Source organism: Peromyscus californicus, unplaced genomic scaffold (assembly GCF_007827085.1).
Source record: "Peromyscus californicus insignis strain IS unplaced genomic scaffold, ASM782708v3 Scaffold_4__1_contigs__length_199733344, whole genome shotgun sequence".
In the NCBI taxonomy this organism is placed as follows: Eukaryota; Metazoa; Chordata; class Mammalia; order Rodentia; family Cricetidae; genus Peromyscus; species Peromyscus californicus.
The window spans coordinates 3,153,170-3,175,383 of record NW_026294562.1 but is presented as its reverse complement, the minus strand read 5'-3'; the positions used below and the strand labels follow the sequence as shown (position 1 = coordinate 3,175,383).

General features: G+C 45.7%; 1 protein-coding gene across 5 annotated transcripts in view; it reads right to left on the bottom strand.

The window, feature by feature from the left end:
• Gfra1 (GDNF family receptor alpha 1) overlaps positions 1 to 22,214 on the bottom strand; it is a 224,311-nt gene that overhangs the window by 7,510 nt on the left and 194,587 nt on the right. For all 5 annotated transcript variants that reach the window (XM_052761096.1, XM_052761095.1, XM_052761094.1 and 2 more), the window contains one exon: positions 1,047 to 1,100. In XM_052761096.1, the coding sequence (XP_052617056.1) occupies positions 1,047 to 1,100 (54 nt within the window). The remainder of the gene's footprint in view (positions 1 to 1,046; positions 1,101 to 22,214) is intronic.

Genomic DNA, 22,214 nt, shown 5'->3' with positions numbered 1-22,214 from the left:
TTTTTTTTTTGGTTTTTTTTCAAGATAGGGTTTCTCTGTGTAGCTTTGCGCCTTTCCGGGAACTCGCTTTGGAGACCAGGCTGGCCTCGAACTCACAGACATCCGCCTGCCTCTGCCTCCCGAGTGCTGGGATTAAAGGCATGCGCCACCACCGCCCGGCCTCAACTGGCTAACTTTTAGTTTTATGAAATGGGACCATGAACTTAGGTAAGATGTGGATCCTTTGGATCAATTGCTGGCCAATGCTTGCTGCATGCTCCTTCATACATCCCTTTTGACGGGAAATGTGTAGGCCTGGGGATTGCTGCCTTTATATCTCTTTCTAGACCACCTAACAGCTACAGCCTCTTCACTGGGGAGGGGGCTTCTTGCTGACTCTCTCCACCAGGCAAGGAAGGTAGGAAGAACGATCTGGGATCTTGCAGCTCATGAAGAGACAGACATATCATAATCAATGGCAGGGACAGATAGTAGTCCCACAGGGCCAACCTTGTCTAACTCCTCAGTGGAGAAGCCCAAGCCAGAACCCACACTGTACTTTCTGGCCAGCACAGCTGTCCTTTCCTACGGCACACACCTCCACTGCACCACCACAGCTGCTCAATGCTGGAATGCGACGTCCCCTCATGGCAGAGGAGGATGACACACAATACATCTAGCTATCTCCTCTTGGTCAAATGTAGAGGGTCTGGGGCTAGCTCCACCTCTCAGTGGGCTGTTGAAGGTCAGAGGAGCTGCAAGTCAGGATCCTTGAGCCAGCAGGCAGATGATTTCAGGCAACTGACCTCAGTGTCTCCCAGCACAGAACAATGGACTCAGTGCTGAGGCTGGCTTTCTGGTAAAGATCTCAAGTTGTACATTCAGTTATAACTTTGCACCGAATCTTCATTCTGTGCCTTGCTCCAAAGGCAAGTCAATACAGAGGCTGATGAGATCTTTTCTGAATCCAAGACTTTATTAGCCTTCAAATATTATGTATTATATACCCACTGCAAAAAGTCTATGTCCCTAAAAGGGCTAAGAAACACAAAAGAAATGTCACTTACATCAGAAAGACAGAGATGTGGACTGCCTGACACATTGGATTTCAGCTTCTGTGCCTGGAAAGAGACAAAGAGGGGAAAAGCTCTCAGACATAATAGGGAAGAGTAATTAATTACGATTCCATTAATCAACAGTCTAGGGCAGGGCCAGATGATAAATATAGGAGCCACAACTGTGAGCCCCATCTATAATTCACAACATTCAAGTGGCTGTCTAATAAAGAGGTAGCAGGTGAGGTTAATTTTAATTATATATTTTATTTAACCAACTGTATTATCATTTGAACATGGAATCAATGTAAAAAAATTAATGAGATATTTGGCATTCTTTCTTCCTAGTTTTTCAAAGTCCAGTGTCTGACCCCATATGTCTCTGTTCAAAGCTATCCTATTTCAGAGTTCAGTAGCTACCTGTCACTAGTGTCTGTTTCAGGAACGGCACAGGCAGGACCAGACACAGAGGAGAGAATTTTGACGTGGTGACTCATTGATCTTTCTGGGTGCTAATTTGGGGAAAGTGAATTTACTTTACAATATCGTAACAGACATGCCCATGTGTTAGTGATGGAGAGTCTCCTGGCAGCTTAGTGCTTTGCTCATTTTCCAACTTGCCGCCCCAGTCAACAAGTGACAAGAAGCTCTTGATGTTTCCAATGCTGCGCCAGGGAGGGAGCTGAAAGGGTCCAGTTCCTGAGCTCTGGGGCTCTCTGTTTCCTGGCAAATGATTCCAAGACTGGGGTTAAAACACCCCTGCAGGGACTCTCAGATGGATGCCCTACAGGAATCACACAGCACTATAGACCCTGAGGTGATCTGAATGAGAATGGTCCCCATAGGCTCATGTGTTTGGTTCCCTGTTGGTGAACTGTTTAGGAAGATGAGGAAGTGTGTCAGTGGGGGCAAGCTTTGAGGTTTCAAAAGCTCTCCTTCCTGTCTGAGGATCAGGATGTAAAGCTTGCAGCTACTACTTCAGGGTTGTACCTGTCTGCCTGCCTGCTGTCATGCTCCCTGCTATGATGACCATGGACTAACATTCTGAAATTGTAAGCAAGCTCCCAATTAAACACCTCCTTTCTTAAGTTGCTTTGGTCATGCTGTCTCTTTACAGTACTAGAACAGTAACCAAGACAGACCCCAATACAGAAATTCAAAAACTGTCTCCAAGGTAGTTGCTAGCGGGCTGAGCAGTGAAGGCCTTAAACTCTCTTTCCCCCTTAACTGGACCGACTCTCTCATTGGTCTTATGCTTGACGGTTCAGTAGTAGCAGTGTTCCATCACTCAGACAATTGCAAGGAACAGACCTTGAAAACTCCCCACTCGGTACTGCACTCACTTTATAAACACAAACAATTTAAACCCAGAGAAGTTAAATAAGTGATCACACAGCAATATGCCTACAGAGCCAGAATGTAACCATGGCTTTTTGGTTCTATGAACATATGCTCTTTCCTGGATCACAGACTTGCCTGAGTCTCTGCCCTCCCCAAATCCACACAAGAAACTCTTCCCAAGGTACCCACCCTCAGCCCTAACAACAGCAGCCCTTTGACACCAACGAAGAGCTTGTCTGTCAAGAAGGCAAACCCTGATAAATAGTCATCACCTTTGAATCAAGGAATCCCTGAGCCAAGCACCAGCTCCGAGGGCATGCTGCTAGAAGGCTGCCTGTGTGCTGTGAGCCTCTGCGACTCACTGAGGACACTCGAGGCTAAAACGACAGCATGCTTGCCCAAGGAGTAATTTGTTGACCATAATGCTACTGGGAAGTCATCATAATCTTTACCTATATTTGCATATGCCAGCCGTGAATATGAAATAGAAACCTTTAAGCAGGCTTCAAGAACAAGACACTGTGAAGCATCCCCAGGCTGTTCAAAGGTCACTAAATGTTATGTATAAGAAGATCAGAGGGGAAATTGGAAGCGGAATTGAACTTACTCAAAAGCCTACTTTTAATCTATAATAATAGCAAGTCTGAGCCACTGCTCTGCTACCTACAGAGAATAATGTGTAGAACGTCAGGTCTGGAATTGTGCCCAGACACCCAAATGGCCCTAAAACATCCCATTCCACCTTTTCTTTACTAGGCCATAAGATACAAAAGACAAAGATCCCCACTGAGGGACTCTACATAACTAACCCATTCACTGACTGGTTTGGGGAAAGAGTAAGACCTCTGGACTGTGACACAATATGGCCTCAAACTATTTCTGTAGTGTGGTCACAGCAAAGCAGCACCTGAGTGGACCATAGTGGCCTCCGAGAGTTTGTAGCTGGGTGGCTCTTCCCATCACCTGACTAACACCCATGAGCCTGTCATTTCGGAACCTGGGACAACCTTAGGACAACGTTCCCATGATGAAATGATTATGATAGGACTTCTAGTAGCTAAACAGAGAGGGTTGCTCTCTTGCTGGGTGTTCTACTGGCTTTTGCACATGGTTAGACTTCTACGCTCTCCAACAGGTCAACGCGCCCACATCTAAACTGCCAGCCATGCCTTTACTCAAAGAGTGGCCACGGTGACCGCTTACAGGCACAGGAAAATGCATTTAGAGCAGCGCCAAGTCTGTATCATCTGTGGGCTGCTGTTCCCCAAAGCAGCATCCTGTGGGCTTCTAACAGTTAACATGTAGCTGGAAGACCATCTTCACGGGCATAACTACACAGAATGCTGACTCCGAGTAAGAATGTGCTGCCCAACCTAATGGTTTCCTTCTCAGCCTTGGCTGCCTCTCAGAGGTTTGGCTGTCCACAGGCCAAGGCAGGTTTTTAAACTCAGCTCCCAGAAAGCACTTAGCAAGCTTCCTGCAGAGCCATCTGGTACTGGAGATGTCACCATGACTGCAGAGTAGGGTAAACACAGCAGTCTTGCAGCATCTACCCAAACGTAGCAGGGGACACTGTAAGGTATGTACCCCTAATGAGAAGGTGAAGGCAGGTGATAATTGAAGAATAAAATCAAAGGACTGCACACAGATGGGAGATGGCTTTAATCCCTTACCTGATGGGATGCAGGCCAAAGGGGCCATGCCTACCCTGGAATTAACTACAGACCAAGCTTTGCCTAGTACCTATACCCCATGTGATCAGCAGGCAGGGGCAGAACTGAGCTCACAGATGGGTACAGTGGCTGGCTGCATGCTCAGGAGTCTTGTACACAGCACAAATCCCAATGACCACTGAAACATACCACTGCAGACCTGGAGTCTTTTTAAGAAAATCTGTGTCTTAAAGCCCACTGTATAAGCCTAAGGAACCTGTTATTTCTACGTTTCAAAGACTTTCATCCTGAACGTTTCTAAAACATCATTAAACAATCAGTCTTGCTAGTCAGTTGTGATCAATTCAAACATAAAATTACAGGGCACCCACCTACCTTCAACTACTGTTGAGTACTTGCTAAGTGCTTATATACTTTTAAGTCTTGTTTCGCTTGCTGAAAACTGAGATGGAATCATGGAAATTAAAAGACACCCCCTAATCAAAACATACACACATAACTTCTGAGAATCTGTTTAGAGTAAAGTAAGCCCCAAAGTAGAAAACCAGCTATCATCACCAAAGTATACACTGGTAAAGCCAAGGGCTCCATAAAGTTATGCTGGCACCCCCCACCCCCGTAGTCCTCTGGAACCTGATAATGATGGGACATTCAGACACCTGACCTAGAGCTCCTACACCCACATGAACACTGACCCTAGCATTTGCTGACTTTAAAGTAGGGTATGTCTTTCAAAACAAAAAGGAAGAAGAAAAGGAGAAGTCTACTCTGTTTTTCTAACAGTTAATTTGAACAATTTTTACAGTAGGTTGAAAAGGAATTATTTAATGTCTTTTCTGAAAGTGTTTCCTATCAGTTAATTTCTGATCCCGTGGTTTGAGCAAAGCCTCCTGACTCTGCTTTGTGTGAAATGTCACCACCAAGACACAGTGCCTTGAGGTTTTCATCTCGAGGATTAAAAAGGGCAAGAGCATGCTGCGAAAGCCTTGCATACACTCTAGAAAATCACAGAAACTTGCCCTTTAGAGCCTCCATAAGCTTTGTCCCTCCAGCAGCTGCTATAAAATTGTCCCTGGTGGTAATCAACAAGTCCAGGAATGTCACATAATAGAATTTCCAGGGCTCTGTGATTGGGAGGCCAGACTTCACCAGTCCTTGGCACCAGAGGGTTAATAAATGCATGAGATGCTGTTAACCTCTGGTACCTGGAGTCAGAGTGGCCTCTCTTGCCTTTTACCCCAGGCATCAGCATTCGGAAAGCCAGCCTTGGTACCAACAGCACTCTAGTGCAGAACACACAGGCGTACATCTCATTTGTAGCTGGCTCTGGAGTCCCCACCTGCTGCTGCCCACAGCAGGCTCTGCAGGGCTTTGGGGACAGCACAGGGGTATAAGCAGCATGCCAGGTCTGCTTATGGAATTGCAGACTTAAAAGTGCACCCTGGCAGAGCCTGGTCTTTGCTGCCCCAGGACTCCATTTCTGTGGAGAAGCCAGTGTTTTATCTCCGGTTTTTAGGCAGCTGTCAGCCAGCAGGGCGTGGAACATGTCTCTGTTCTCCTCCATGCAGGAGAAAAGCCATTCCCTCTCTGCTCTAACTCCAGGAAATAAAACCAGAAGAAGCTGCCCAATCCGATAGCAACAGACTGTCCAGGCCACAGCCAAACAGTCATAATTAATGTGCTCTGGTTCTTTTCTCTCTTGCTTTACTGATTAGAGAGATTTGCTATATTAGGAACCTGTTCGCTTAATGACAGAATACAAGCAATAAACAGAGAAATACACAGGCTGTAAAACACAATCAACTTTGCTCTCGCTAAGTACCTTGCTACATCTATCACACTTGTCAATACAAGCTCATTAGCATAGGAGCCTTTTCTACAGCGTGAATTGGACTCTGGCTGGGGAAAGCTATTGCAAGAGATCTTTCTGAAATAGTTCAGAAGTGAAAGTCCAGGACTTGAATACACATATCTGATATTCTCTTGTGAGACTAAACAGGGAGAAGGGTGTGTACCTAATAAGGGAACTTGCCACACAGGCCCTATTTCTCACATGGTACTTGAATCACACAGACTCACCCGACGATGTGCATTTACAGTTAATATTTGTTACATAACGAGTCTACAGTGTACTTGATCTGCATCTGCCCAAATTAACTTCTGCACGTACAAGGAAGACAGAAGGAAGAAGGCTTCGGGGGACTCTCGGCTAAACTGTGAGCTGCAGTGTTCTCAAGCCTTTCACACTCTGCAGCTTTCCGATGCTGTGGCTTTTCGGATTTTTGCCCCTGACTGTTGGGAGAGGTTTCTATTGCCAGTTTGGTCACAAGCAGTTGGCCAGCCTTTCTAACATCTCTCCACTGTCTATTTTGAAGCTTTACCTTCCCTACAGACTTGGTAACAACTGCTTGCAGCCACTGGCCTGAATAATTCGCAGTAAAGTTGGCTTCACGAAACAAGTGAACACGTAAATAAGGCTGGCTTAGAGCCTCTGGGTCTGGCCATTTGTCTTTTGGAGCCTGTGCTTAGCAGGAAGAAACCCACTTCCTTCAAGCTTGTGTTAGGGGCAAGGAAAGGACTGAAAGGAGAGCCTAGGTGAACTGAGAGCCTCCTCTGAAAGGGTTAACTATGGTTCCCACCATGGAGACTGCACAGTTCACCCTGATCCCCTCCAGTCCCAGAACACACTGTCCCAGTGTTGCCTGAGCCTCACTCAAAGGCTCTCACTGTGAGAAGTGCTTCCAAGGCCTGGCAAAGCGTTCTCACTCAGCACCAGACCCAGCAGGCTCCTGAAGACCCAGGGTGGCAGGCTTTGTCAGCTGGGCGAGCCAAGCCTGGTCACAAGGTTGGGTGAGCAAAGTCAACAGAGGTGACTTTCCTACTGGAGCAGACCGGAGTGGGACCCCAGCTGGACTGTGTTTAGATCAGGCTCCCAATAATGCATCCCAGTGAACTAAAAGGAAGTAAGACTGTGGGGAGGCCTCGCAGTCTCAAAGGTGATGTGGAAACAAGCCCTAGACTCCAGAAGGCCTCAGATTCTGACACCAGCCTGTAGTCAGAGCTGATCTGTGCTCATGCTACACTACAGCAGAAACTCTTTCCTTGACCAGAGAAAAGAACAATGGAAAACTCACACATGACAGGTGTATCCAACTGTTTAAAACCAAAGAGGTGGGGCCTAACAGGGCCATCTCAGCAATTATGAGAATGTACTGCTCTTGCACAAGATCTGAGTTCTGATCCCAGAACCCACACTGGATGGCTTACAACCGCCCATAACTCCCAACTCTAGGGAATCTACCACCTTTGATCTGGCCTTTGTGCCTGTCTGTGTGTGCCTGTGGATGTGTGGTCACGCATGCACACGTGGTCACGCATGCACACATGTGGTCATGCATGCACATATGTGGTCACACATACGCACATGTGGTCACACATGCACACATGTGGTCATGCACGCACACACCATTTTGATTACTGAACAAGGGTACTTTCTTTCTCTTTTAAAAGACAAGTCCACTGAATAGAATTCTCTGGCTTTTGTTTAATATAAGCCAGAGAACGAAATGTGAATGAAAAGTTACAGAATACCCACTGTTTAGTTTTCTTTTTCCTTTTTATCCATTCATTCTTAAGAGTCAGGATCTCAAGTAGCCCAAGCTGGCTTCAAACTTGCTTTGTAGTTGAGGATGATTTTGAACTTCTGATCCTCCTACTCCGACCTCTCGGGCCCTGGGATTACTGGTGTGAGACACCAGGCCTGGCTCACGCAGCAATGGAAGTGGAGCCCAGGGCTTCACACATGCTAGGCAAGCTCTACCAACTCTACCAACCAAGCCGCATCCCTAGCCTTCACTTTCAGCTGCTTTGAAATGGGGCTAGCGTTTGTCTGACACCCACAGAGGAACTATAACACCATCTCCTTTCTACAATTTTTATCATTTTGGGGGCAGACTTTTATGATCTTGCCCCTCGTTAATCCACAGGAGTTTTTTGTAGCTAGAGTTTTTCTGCCTGGCCCACAGTCAGGACAAATCTCTCTCACCTGCCAGTCCCACAGACGCTCAAACCTGACCAAGTAAACACAGAGACTTATATTGGTTACAAACTGTGTGGCCATGGCAGGCTTCTTGCTAACTGTTTTTACAGCTTAAATTAATCCATTTCCATTCATCTATACCTTGCCACATGGCTCGTGGCTTACCGGCATCTTCACATGCTGTTTCTCATCATGGCGGCTGGCAGTGTCTCTCTGACTCAGCCTTCCACTTCCCAGTTTTTTCTCCTCCTTGTCCCGCCTATACTTCCTGCCTGGCCACGGGCCAATCAGTGATTTATTTATTGACCAATCAGCAACACACTTGACATACAGACCATCCCACAGCAGTTTTTTTTTTGTTGTTGTTTTAAGAAAAGGAATCTGCTTTTTCTCATATATTCCACTCACTTTTTCCTTAAATCAATTATTCCTTTCTATGCTGCTGTTCATCTCCATGTTATTGAAATAAGTTACATAGCAGCATCCTCAGAAAGAACTTAGAGCAGGCACACTCATCTTTGGAGCCTAGGAGGGCGCGCACTCGCTCTGGAGCCTGGGAGGGCAAAGGGCGAGGGTGGTGGGGGTGCAGATCTGGGGAACAAGTTTGGAACATTCAGTGAACCTCACACATGATCATGTTTATGAAAGGAGAGGTTGGCTTCTGAGAAGGTTAAGAGAATGTCAGCTAAGACAGCTTCTACCATAGTTTAGAAGTTGGTCCTGGTCCTGGTTTAATTGACATTGCCTTATCCTGGCTTTGGTCTCCAGTGGGTCTTGGATTGAGACAGGATATTAGAATAACAGAAAATGCAAACTCTGAGGCTAATTTAGCTTCCATGAACATTATACAAAAGACAAGTGGTTCATGATCATCCTTAAGATTTTAAAAATGGATGCCACAAAAGAGATGTGAAACAGACATATATCCAGGAAGACATGTCAACACTCCCCATTAGCCAAGGCATCCCTGGGGCCTCTCCCTCGTCTCTTGCACATAAAAGGATGCTCAAAACCTACCCTTGTAATTCAACACTAATGGGAGGATGGAGAGAAGCAGTGTGTAGACTGTGGCTTGAAGCTCACTTGGATACTGTAGCTGAGTTTTATAATTCCACACAATCATCTTACGTCTGTTTTGCTTTTCCCCATGTTGGGGCAAACATAGGTTGCAAAATGCATCACAGAACTGTGTGTTTTCATTCATGGTTAGCTTGCTTGATTAGTAAAATATTCAGACAAGAAGCAATTATGAGCAGTAGTTTAGAAAATTATGCCCAATTAACAATGATGCTAAACAATGTGTGAAAGACGTTTTGGTTCGGGGTGTCTGTTGGGGGGAGGGAGGGTGTTCTGTGGTATAAGGCAAAGAAGAGGGACAGATCTACAACAAAACATCTATTTTCTAAACATACACAGTTGGGAATGCAAATCCCTAAGAGCGATGGCTGATTCACAGCTGTCCTCAGTGAGAAGTGCATGCAGTCCATCTCCTCAGACACCGCCCCCATCACATCAGATAGTATTTATTAAGCCTCTCATTCTCCAGTGCATTTATGTGCAGCTGAGTGGAGACCCATAATGGTCTTATGACTTATGGTGGTAACTAAGATTTGATAGAAAAATATTTTTTAATTAAAAAAAATTTACTGTCTCAAGACTGAGCAGGCAGACACTTCTCTTCACTCTCTGTTGAGAAGACAGTGATGCTTAGTGCTGACAAATAAAAGATAGATAAGGTAAATCAAAGCTTAATTTTTTAAAATTGTGTATTTAGCAGAGAAAAATATTCTAGAAAATACACAAGAAGACCAAGTAGCCTAAAAGATGATGAATGCAACTGTTCCTATTGCTAAAAGCCTCCACTGAGAGTCACTCCACCTGCATTTTACCAAGTATCTGTCATGGGTAGGCACCCCTCTTTTGTACACATTGGACAAGGATTCAGAGAGGTTCTGACTTGCTGTTTTCTACAGCCTAGAGTGGCCATATAAAAATCTGAATCCAGTTTCTCAACATCCTTGGTTATTAGCTCCAGCTCAGACCTCTGACCATTAGTTCCCATAAGCTTTCCATGAAACAAACCTTAGAAATAGATCTTAATTTTCCTGCTGACAGATGAGAACAATCAGTACCAGTATAACAATGATTGGGTCCCACAGTCAACATGGACAGAGCTAACTTGGGCAGGGACAAAGCCTAAAGGGGACCTCTCAATCCTGAATTCCAAACCAGGAACAACGCTTGTAAACCTGGCTGCTCTGAGCAGCCAGAGGTGAGTGAGGGCAGACTGGGTGGGTGACTTCTGTTCTGTTAAGGGCCTACAAGGTAACTGCCTTGCATCACCCCTGAGGTCCCTGCAACTGACTGGCAGGCAGAAGAACAGCCACTTTGGGGGAAAACTCCCTCAACATCTGCCCAGTGCCCAACTTCCTAGTTTCCCCTCCAGCTATTGTCCTTCCATAATATGGCTCCTCTAGGGCCTGAAATAAGAGAGGCAATGGAGAGGGAAGGCAGAACTTCACAGCGGATTCCTCCATAGTGAGTCCCACGGTTCAAGCGCTGTGAAGCCTATTATTCAGGGAGGCGCGGTTGGTTAGAAGTGCTAAGGATAAAAGGTCAGTAGGGAATATAAGAAATTGGATTTATTTATAGTATGTGATCTAAGTGTGCTCAGAGGTATTCTCGTAGGTTACCCGGAACAAGAGAGCATATTTATAGCCAAGATAGGGCAGACATCCTAATCCTTTTTATTAAGTATGTTTATTACCCAGCAATTGGGTTAAGCAATTGTCCGAGGCTGAATTACTGCCCTTCTGATGGGCTTGGCCACACTGCCCTCTGGACCACAGGCTCCAGGTAGACTAATGGCTCTTTCCTGAATGCAGCAATGTGGGGGCCAGTTGTCACATCCCATCTCAGTTTTTGAGGTAAAGTGGTTTCAAACAATGCTAAGGAGAAGATTCAGTAAACAGGTGGACATAATAAACAGGTGGTTCAACCCAAGCCCCATCTACAGGGCACAGACTGCTTTGTAAAGCCCATGTTCACTTACCAGATTAATCTTGGTGCCCCATCTGCAAGGCTCCTCCTATCTCATGGTCAACAATGGGCCACGCAGGAATATGAAACAGTAATAGAAAACTCTCACAGGAGCTGGAGGATTTTGATCTGTTTGATTATCCGAACCCTCCTAGGCAGTGGGGCTCTCCCAAGTCCACAGGAGAGACGACAAATCCGAGCGAGGATCAAGGAGATCAAAAGATCCTTATCTTAGTCTGTGGGGCACTCTGAATTTCATCGTAACACAAGGCACAGCCCCCTTCAGTATCATCTTCTCCGAGGCTAACTCCAACACACAATCACCTCTTTATCTTACAAAAGCACCTTGGAGAACTAACCATCTCCCTGTTGTTTGCATGACCCCTTGCCAACCCTCGGAACACTCACTGCGGTATTTTGTTGCTTAAGAGAAATTAGCTTAAAATGGGTTTAGGAACTGGAGAGGCTGCTCTGTGTTTATAAGAGTGCTTACTGCTCTTCTAGAGGATCTGAACTGGACTCCTAGCACCTACATGGTGGCTCACAACCATCTGTAAACTCCACTACCAGGAGAGCGAATCTTTACAGGCTCGGCAAGCACATGGTGCACAGCAGATGTGCAGACAAAACGCCCACATACATGAGACTTAAGAACGCATTTGAGTCTGCAGGAAAATGAATGCAAGTGTTGGTTGCACTCTCTGCAGACCACAGGATCAGTAAGCACAGAAACCAAGTGGTAATGAACTAATACCCCAGGCCCCTGGACTGTACCCCAGAGAGGAAGAGCCCTGACACAGGGAATATGTTCTGGCAAGTACTATTTCTATGAAACACAGACAGAGTCCTGAACCAGAGTCAGTCAGCTCAAGAGCCACACAGTACTCATGGGCCCTGCTATTGAATCCCTGCATGGTGTTTCCCACAAGACCCTGTGTGTGGACCTGACCTAGAGTTACTTAATGTCACTAGTCATCCAATGACATACTCATGGCAAATTGAAAAAAATACACGAACTACAGTTTCAATGACAAAATGAGATGGTGCCTTCTCCTCAATGCTATATGCTAACATTTTCATGACTCATAATGATAGCATATAATTAAATTATTATAATGTAAGGCTCCCACTTTTTGCTGCTCACTTCACAGAACAGTGAAGAACAAGCTATTTGGAAGTGTTAATAAGAGACTCCATTAGCTCGGGAACTGGAGTTGAGACTGCAATCCAGGGGAGGTCTGTGAAAAGGAAAACACTTCTAAAGAGAGAAGCAATTTATTGGCTGCCCAGCTGAGGCTCTTTGGCCTGGCTGGTTCTTCTCTCCCTGTGCTTGCTCAACAAATAGGTTTATTCTATTTGCAGGAGATTAAGGATAAAGGGGAAAAAAGAGAAAAATTGTAACTCAGAGTTATCTGCACTATGTGTGCTTAATTGAGAAGGTATCTAGTTGAGAAAAATAGGTCTCTTTGTTGAAAGAGGGACATCTGGGTTCATTAAAGGTGTGCAATAGATTTTGATAAAAGCTATTTTTCTAAGTCATTAAATTGGTTTTAAGGAACTTTACATTCTCCTTCATTTGAACAATTATTAAACTATAAAATAGAATTGCACAATTGCAAAAACTGTAATCTGAAATTTTATAGCCAGCTATAAAATGCTGTATTATTAACTATACTGAAGATGCTCAAGCCCATTACAACTTTTTAAATGAATTACAAAAACCCTTTAGTGCTGATAAAATAATCTTAAATTACGGCATTATGTATTCTAACAATATGCTGAACCGAAGCTTGCTACAATACAAACACGCCAATCACAAAGAAATCGTTACCTGAATTAAGTTTTTACAAGCCCACAATCTGGTAACAGCTGCTGCCTGGAGGCAACCCAACACCTGATCTTCAGGCTGGCTGGGGCAGCAGGCTGGCTGGGGCAGCAGGTCTTCTATGACAGGTGCTTCTTCCAGTGTCCCTTCCACCACAGGACCAACCAGGAATCAGAGCCTCAGAGTGGAAAGGCTGTACAGTGACTCTTAGTGGGACCCCAGGGACCATAGGCAAGGACTGTGATGGCAGCAATTTTGTCCTTAATATTTTCCAATAAGGTGTCAGTTTCTCTTTTCTTTTCTTTCCGTTCGTCTGTTTGTTCGTCAGTCCATCCGTCCATCCATCCATCCCAGTTGTTTAGTTACTGAGATGTTTTTACAATCACTATTTAACACATAGGGGTCTGCGTACGTCCCTACCAGGAAGCCTAGCCCCAAGATGCAGTTCCTGTTCGGGGAAGTTCATTACAGCCTGCTTGCTTCCTCAACCATGTGGGCTTGCACACACAAGTGAAAGCCATTTAGACTCTCTGGACTGTCAGCAGCCTTAATGGAGTACTATCTAATTCTGAGTTCTGAATTCAAGCACTCTCTTAGCTCAAGAACTCTGGAAGCATTCTATAAGCAGTTATTTATGACAGCCTCTTTCCTTCCAGGGCTAATGTGGGTTGGTTTGGGGAGCCAGCTTCCCCAAGCTCTTCTTCTGGCACCCGTAAAAAGGAAGATGAAACCCAAAGCACCCACTAGAAGCCTCCATGCTATGAGGACCTGGGCCCACCATCCAGGCCCTGGAACCGTTTGGCAACTTGGTCCATTGCTCTGCCATGGGAGCCAGGATAAGAGTCTATGTGTCTTAGTACTATGTCCACAGCTCCCAGATCAGGGAAACAAACTCACTCTGGGAACAAGAGCATTGTGTGAGGGAAATGTTAGGTATATACAAGTTTTTTTGTTTGTTTGTTTGTTTTTTTAAACAGGACAAAAATAACACTGAGTTGTAGAAGGCAGGCTACATTACAAAGAAATGGTAGAAAACTCCCAAAGAAGGACAGCTACTGAGATGGTTAATATTGTCAGTATCTCAGATTTACATAGGGAACAAACCTCTGGGTATATGTATGAGGGATTATCTGTATTAGGTAAGATCCTGGACATGTCTGTGAAGGAATTATCTGTAAGCACTGCAGCTTGGATGGAAAGGGATCCTGGCAGTCCAGAGCCAAGGAGTATCACAAAATCACAAAATCACCCTAAGTGTAGCAGCTTATAGCCCTGCTCAGGGGAACGGATTTCCCAATGTAACAACTCTGCTCCTGCAGGGGAGGGTTTCCCCAGAGAAGCTACTTCTCTGCTCTACTCCATTAGGTAAAAGAATCTCACCTAAACCTCATTTAAGAGACTTATTGGGAGGGAAGAATCCAAGGAGGGTGGCTGCTTCTGCCAGGGTGGAAGTAGGCAGCTCCCAACTGAACAAGTACAGAGCTCATATAGGGCTTCTTAGGGGTGGCGTTTTTCTGGGATGAAGATATTTGGGGTGGGAATTGGTCAGATTTCAATCTCGAAGCTCAGGCAAGCTCAGAAATTGGCTGGATTTCACGCTCAGGAATTGGTTGATTTTGTGCTCATGGATTGGTTGGTTTTCCTGCTCAGTGATTGGTTGGTTTTTGTGCTGAATTGGTCAGGGGCAGAGTGTGTTTCTTTGGTTTGGCAGCATGTCTCTAAGATGCAACCACATTTTAAACAACTCTGATATGGTATTTAGCCTAAGAAAGCATTTTATTGGCTTTATTTCTTATTTCTGAGAGATAACCTCTAAATCCATGAGATTTCTTGACATGGGCTTTGAGTCAGGGGAGGTCAAACTGATCTGACTTTCAGAGAATATCTGATATGAGAGTATCAGTCATGTGGGGGTCAATGATTCAGTTCCTATGCCTACTTAATGCAATTCCAATAGAAACATCAGCCACTGAGCTGCATGGAGCTTCTTGACTGGTAAGTACATTCATGCAACAAAATAATGAAAAGCACTTAGTCCACTGGGGGAGAGCATCAAGAAATCCCTGACCAAAGCCCACTCTGGTCTTACTGTATTCATGCCTGCATTTGGCTGGCCCTGATTTGTATCCTTTACAACAAAGCTATTAAGTATAGGAAATTGCTGGGTTCCATGAGTCATTCTAGTGATCAGAACTGGAAGCTTCCTGCAGATGCTTGAATATGTAACTAGTTGGTCAGGCTGCATATGGGAGGAGAGCCCAGAAGTGTAGCTGGCATCTAATGAGAGGCCAGCCTTGATGGGACCTATGGTCTGACACTAGCTCCTGGAAGCAGTGTCAAGATTGACTTGTGTGTGGTACACCAGTTGGCATTGGAACAGTCACCATTACTTTTCTTTATGCTAGTTTATGAGCCATTCTGACACTTCAATCTGCCAGATATTCAACAAGAATTTAGGGACTGATTTAATCTATAGTGATGAATAATGCTAGTGGGAAATGAAATGTTTAAAGTCCTCTGGTTTAGGTAATATGGGACAGGCATTTTGAATGCATAAAGGAGATGTCGATTTATTGTATCTCCTCTCTTGACTAAGGCTATCTGTTCCTTAGGTCTCATCTGAAAGAATGGAGAGAATAGCAGCATGGGCTACTCTGGGCTTCTTCATGGGTAGTGTTGTATATAGTCTGCTTTATTAACACCAAACCACAACAGGATGAAGTGGTTCAAGCTATCTCTGCAATTGTTCTTGACTCTTCTCTAATTTTAAATGTGTATACATGTTGTGTACATGTGTGTGAGGGGTATGTGAGTGAGCTGCACGTGTGTGAAGGTGAACATGCATATGTATGCATGTTTATGTGAAGGACAGAGGTCAATCTTGGGTGGTGTTCCTCAAGCTGCCATCTGCTTTTTTTTTGAGACAAGGTCCCTCACTGGTCTAGAGCTCACCAAGTAAGCTAGGATGGTTGACCAGTAGGCCCCAGAAATTGGCTTGTTTCTGCCTCCCCAGAGCTGGGATTACAAGCATGCACCACTCCACTGAATCCACGATTTCACATATGCTATTAATAAGAGCTTGTGGTGGATGACTTTTTATAAATGAGCTTATAAAGAAAGTCTTTATCCCAAACTATGACCAGATATATGTTCCCATATAAAGATGGTAACAGCTCCAGTCCTGGGCTGTGAAACCTGAGAGGCAGGGCTAGTTCTCAGACATCATCTTCTCTGTGATGAAGACCATTTGCTGCTGGCAACTCTGTCACCTGTTCCCCATGTTGACACTAGGTAGAAGTGCACCGAGGCCCTTGGCAGACAGACCCACTCTTGTGACCAGGCTGGATGAGATCTGGCTCTACTGTAGTTCCAAGGAGCAGGCCATTAGGACAGAGCTCCTGAGAGGGTTATGTAGGCACCAAGATGGAACCTGGAGCAGTTCTAACCTCTTAAGAAAGACCTGGGCCTTTCTTTCTGCCTTGGGTTTCTATTCCTTCTTGGCCTGGAGTCCAAAGAACATCCTATATCTTGGTAGGGACTGTCTACTGACATTTAGTTCAACGCCTCTAACAAAGTGAAAAAAAAAATCCAAAATCTAAAGTGCTTCAACATTCTTTTCCATTGTTGCCTCCTCCTGCATCCTTGGAACAGACTCTCCTTTGCAGCTTGAGCATTTCCAAGACATCTCTAAGGCACTGCATACATCATGGTAAGAGTGCAGCCACTTTGCAAGTGCCAGGGTCTTGGCTGGCCCTTGTGAATACTTGCACTGCTCCTTAGTCAATACAAGTAACTCAAAATTGTGGGTTGTGTTCGAAAACAGAAATTCAGAGAGGTTAAGGAACATGCTCCATGTCACAAAATAATATTGAGGCAGTAGCCAGCATCCTCACTCAGGTCCACCTAACTCCACAGGTCTTATTCCTCCTAGCAAGCTAATGCCTAGGCTGTCCAGCATACTCAAAAGGAAAGCATGAGAAGTGCCTGTGGTCAACCCCAGCCTCCTGGGAAGGTTAAAGCATGTAATACAGTAACTCACAGATCTGAACGTCCTGCCCTCAGACAGACCTGGGGTAGAAATGAGCCCCCTCCTCTCTGCCCTGGGACTGCCTTCTCACCAGACATCTCCAGCAAACCCTACCACCCTGGCCTCTCTCCGAGTGTCTCTTCGCCGATGGAAGATTAACGGGATGCCAAAGCACCCCATTGCTCTGCAAGCATAAATTGCAAGAAAAACATTTAGAATATTGATTAAGTGCTTCATGCTCGAAGATTTAAATTTACCTCCTGTATTTCCAGGATTAGCTGACATAATGGGGTCAGTCTGCCGGCACAAATGATTTACAGAACACCCATTGGCAGCTTTCCTTTGAAAACTCGACACTTAAAAATTTGCACTTGGCCACAACCGGCGGAGCCCTGGGTATTTAGCAGTTTTGGATAATCACCTTCCTGCTGCAAAGTTTCAAAAATCAGTTCTGGAATGGTCAGGCCCTATCTGAAACAGACTTTATTTGGGTCCCATAAGGTACTGGAGCAGAAGAGGGAGGGAAGCCTTCTAAATATAGATCATACTCAATATTCTCAAGCATAATATGGAAGAGCTAAATGAACTGTCATCCCCCCATGCCTCCAAGCCATCTGAGAATCCTAGGTGACATCCTATCAGAGTCCAGGCTGCAGTGTAGTTAGACTCTGCCTTTGGACTAGAAGGAAGTGAGTCCAAGCTATGCTGGAGAGCATGGAGTGTAGACTTAGATTCAGTGATTTCACCGACCCTCTGTGCAACCTTCCTCCATTGGGCACAGAGAGGGAGCCGAGTGTCCCTGCTGAGAGCCACTTGGTGACGATGAGCTCACAGTCAGAGACCGCTGAGGGTGTATCTATGTCAGGGTGCAGGGGCAGCAGGGGAGCTGACTCTGCACTGCTGATTTGGGTAGGAGTCACTCTTACAGAAATTGGCCATGAGGGCTGACTCATATCTTTCACAATTCAGATATCTGCTCTGCTGATTCCTTCTAGAATGTTGTCTCAAGGGCGAGGGGAGAGGACCCAAATCTGGGATGAACACTTGATGGTCTTCTGTCTCATACTCAGATGTGTTTCATTTGGATCACATAAAGCTACCTCGGTGGCTTGCACTATTCACTGTAACACAGGGCAACTGCCCACAGTTCTCCAGCCATCCTGCTAGATCTGGGCTGATGAGGTACTCTTTGGCCTGCTGTATCACTATCTCAGGTTCAAAGCCCAGTTCAAAGGCTGCGATGACTAGCCTCCAGTAGGATCAACCCATGCCATCTATCAGCTCTGAGGATTCAACCAACCCCAGTGTTAGCATTTAGGCATCTGTCCTGGCCTGCCCTTCGGGTCCTGACAGGATATACCTCAGCTGCAGCCACTAAGAGCACCTCCTGTGCCCATTTGCTATGTTTCCTTATAAAAGGCGGGCCTTGCTCACCTCCCATCTCATTTCTCTCTCGTCCCCAGGGACCAGTCTCTGCCCCTTTCCTGCCCTCTTCTCTCCCCTACCCTCAATAAACCTCCTATGTGGGTCCTGTTGTATGGTGTGACTCCTTCCCGAGCTGTTTTTAAAATATAACTGGGAATCAAACCTGGGTCGCAGCACTGAGAGCACCAAATCCTAACCACTAGACCACCAGGGAACCTCAAAGATAGCTCATTAATAAGTTTCCTGCTAAAATTACAGACAGGTATGCTTCATTCACAGACTTCATGATACAGGATAGACTGGTTTCAGATATAACTCCAGAGGTTCAAAGTTTTAAAAGCAATTTTGATAAACTGATACAACATTGACTACAAAGAGTTCTTAAGAGTCCTTAAATGGATTTTTAACCCTTTTGCTATGATAAAAATCTATTCCAGCTGTCTTACAGATACCTACAGGTTCCTGGAAAAAGTTCTGATACTGCATCAAGAAATCTGGTCTGATGAAAACTAACCATCTCCAGAGCCTATTTCTGACTCCACCCATTTTTCCGGGCATATTTTGCACATTCACTGTTCCCACCTGACCTCCAGAGAAAAGGCAGACGCCATGGCTTCTGTACTCCTGATTTGTTGTGCCATTTCCCCCCAAGCTCCTGGAACACCACTGCTGCAACCTGCCTGCTCAGCTCCCTCAAGGAACAGACAGAGGCACTGCACCTGAGATCTCCCACTGCGGGACTCCGGTTCCCCCCTCCCCACTTTGCTCTTTGTCAACTTGAAGTAATCTCGGGAATTCAGTGCCCTTGTTCCCCCATTTGCTTCCATAACTCACCTCTTTTTATAATAATCAAAACGGAAGAACGTTAATATTCTGGCCCACCCCTTGAAACCCCGCCCCTTGGAGCCGCCCTGCATCCTGACGTGAAAGCCTCATTTTTTTTTTTTTGTTTTGTTTTGTTTTTTTCGAGAGACAGGGTTTCTCTGTGTAGCTTTGCGCCTTTTCCTGGAACTCACTTGGTAGCCCAGGCTGGCCTCGAACTCACAGAGATCCACCTGGCTCTGCCTCCCAAGTGCTGGGATTAAAGGCGTGCGCCACCACCGCCCGGCGAAAGCCTCATTTTAAGGAAAAACTCCTCCCCTTCCTCTCTCTCTTCCGCTCTCTCTTTCTCCATTCACATGAGGAGTGCACACCTCTGCTTTCTCTCCCTTCTCATTCTTCCTTGTCTCCCTCTTTCCTATCTTTCTCTTCATCTCTCTATTATAATAAACTCTCCACGTAGATGCAGCGCCTGGGTGTGAATGACTTTCCATGAGCCGCTGCACCTGCCCAGCATATTTCCCTCATGCGTGGGATACCCTGGCCTGGCGAGCTGGGGGCTCCCCACTGGTACAAATTGGTAACACCCAGGAGAAAATTAAAACAAAACGAAACCTTGTTTTCTAGGGAGGTAACTCGGTGAGTCGCACTCACACCATGCAAACACCCAGGACCTGAGTTTGATCACCAGAATGCACATATAAGCAGCTGCATCCTTGGAATTCCAGCACAGAGACAGGTGAATCTCCATTGGGGTTCATTGACCAGCCAGCCAAACCTAATCTGAAAGTTCCAGGCCAAGTGCCATCCCCTGTCTCAGAATATGGTGGACTGGACGGCTTCCTAAGGAATAACGCTGGAGGTTGACCTCTGCCTACACATGCACACTCATATGTGTGTGTGTGTGTGTGTGTGTGTGTGTGTGTGTGTGTGTGTGTGTGTGTGTATATATATATATACATACATACATACACTTGCACTCGAAATAAGCATGCATACAAAACTACACACACACACACACACACACACACACACACACACACACACACGAACTGAACCTGATTAAGGTGTGGTAACTCATATCTAAAATCCCAGCACTTGGGAGGCTGAGGTAAGCAGACTGACACAAATTTAAGGTCACACTGGAGTACAATGTGAGACCCTTTCTTCAGAAAAACAAACCCTGTGTGGATTTTAGTGATCTTGGGACCTCACCCCCAACCCCCCCCCCCAGACATCCAACGCAATGCTACTGTAGTTAGACTTGGAGCCTAGAGGTCTCTGGATACCACATCCAGGGGTCTTCACAGGGGGTGGGGGCACTGGCACTAAGAAGGCACAGTGACTCCAAACAGACGAGTTTCCAATATCCACTTACATCCCCAGAGGGAGATGTTTACTTTAAATAAGCGACAAGTACACTCTTTTGGTTTAAATACTGAAAGTGTTTCCAGCTGCCAGGCCACTCAAGTGTACAGATGATGAAGTAATTGGGGGAATTATTAAGGTTTCTTTGTTTCTCGTGTGACCGTTTCATACGAGTCAGAGAGATAGACTAACAATAGCACGGCTTGCATCATACTTGTTACTAGTATGACTGCCAATTAATCCTGCCATGGGAGCTTGGCAAGCTACCCCAAACCCAGTATTATTTTGTCACCTCAGGGGGCCAGCACTTGGGACATTTCCTTGACATTTTATACTAATCAATCAACTTTTTTAGAGCCTTCCACAGCAGCCCCCATGAGCCCATGATCACCATGCCCAGGGCCTCCCATTCCCCAGGCAGATCTGCTGTTGGTTCTAGGCATGCTTTTGAAAAAATGTTTATTCTTTTCCTTTCCTCCCACGGGGGAGTCGATCTCAAATGTTAAGGCAGACTCTCCAGTACCCCCCAAGTCTTCTCATGTTATTGTGTATTTAAAAATATTACAAGAGGGCGCGTCTCGAAGGAAGTGAACTTTACGGCTGCCAAAGTCTTTGACTGTCTCCAGATCTGTTACCAATGGATCCCAAGTTGGTTCCAGTCAGTTCTATTCTGAGTCTCGACACAGGCAGCAGGGACAAACACCATTAGAAGATATTTCTAGGACCCCCTGGCAAACGGTAATTCATCTACAGCCAGGCAGGCACAGAGGCAAGGCAGATGTAGAGAATGAGCCTCCTGGGAGCCCTGCACCGAGCAGAGCCCTAAATCAGCCAGAGGGACCGTGTTCTCAGGGTGACAGCCCTCCACTGTCACTGTCATCAACCTCCAACTACAGCCTCGAATTATCCTCCAGCACTCTTCATGGAGGTCACCCTAAAGAGGTCATCAAGCTACAGAACTTTCACTGGCAAACTTTCTTTCAGTCGTCGGAACCCCGTGTCCTGGATCTGGAGCCAGGAGCAGCCCTGAGTGAAGTATGAACTTTAGATTTGCCGCTGCATTCCTGGGGCTGACCTTCAGCAGGAACTAGGGAAGCTACCCCTTCCTTCTTTCCTCACTTCCATTCCTAATGCAGAAAGGCTTAGTTGGCCAAGTGTCACGAAACGAGACAAAAAGACACTCTAGCCTTGGGACGAGTCTGCCAAAGACATGCTGATTTTAGTTAAGTCATTATCCTCTAAGCATCTCATTTGTGAAAGCAAAGGATGCCTGCAATGTCTGCCCCACAGAGGTGCTCTGAGGAGAAAGAGGATAGAAGGGAGACGTATTTGAAAGTGTGAAATGCACTACTATCCACCTGCCATGTCTGTCTCACATCAGTGCTCCTCAGCACACCCCAGACCCTCATTCTGGAGCAAGGCCCAGCACCACCTTTCATCTTTGTAACAGGCAGATCACGTGACCAACTGACTAAGGATCAGTCATCACGATGGTCGTTTTTGCATATCATTCTGAAGCATCCATTCTGCGCCACTGCCTCTACTCTAACAGCTAGACAATACTCATGCTTACCAGACAAGGAAGAGGAGGCTTAAGGAGTTAGCACATTGGCTAAGGCCACAG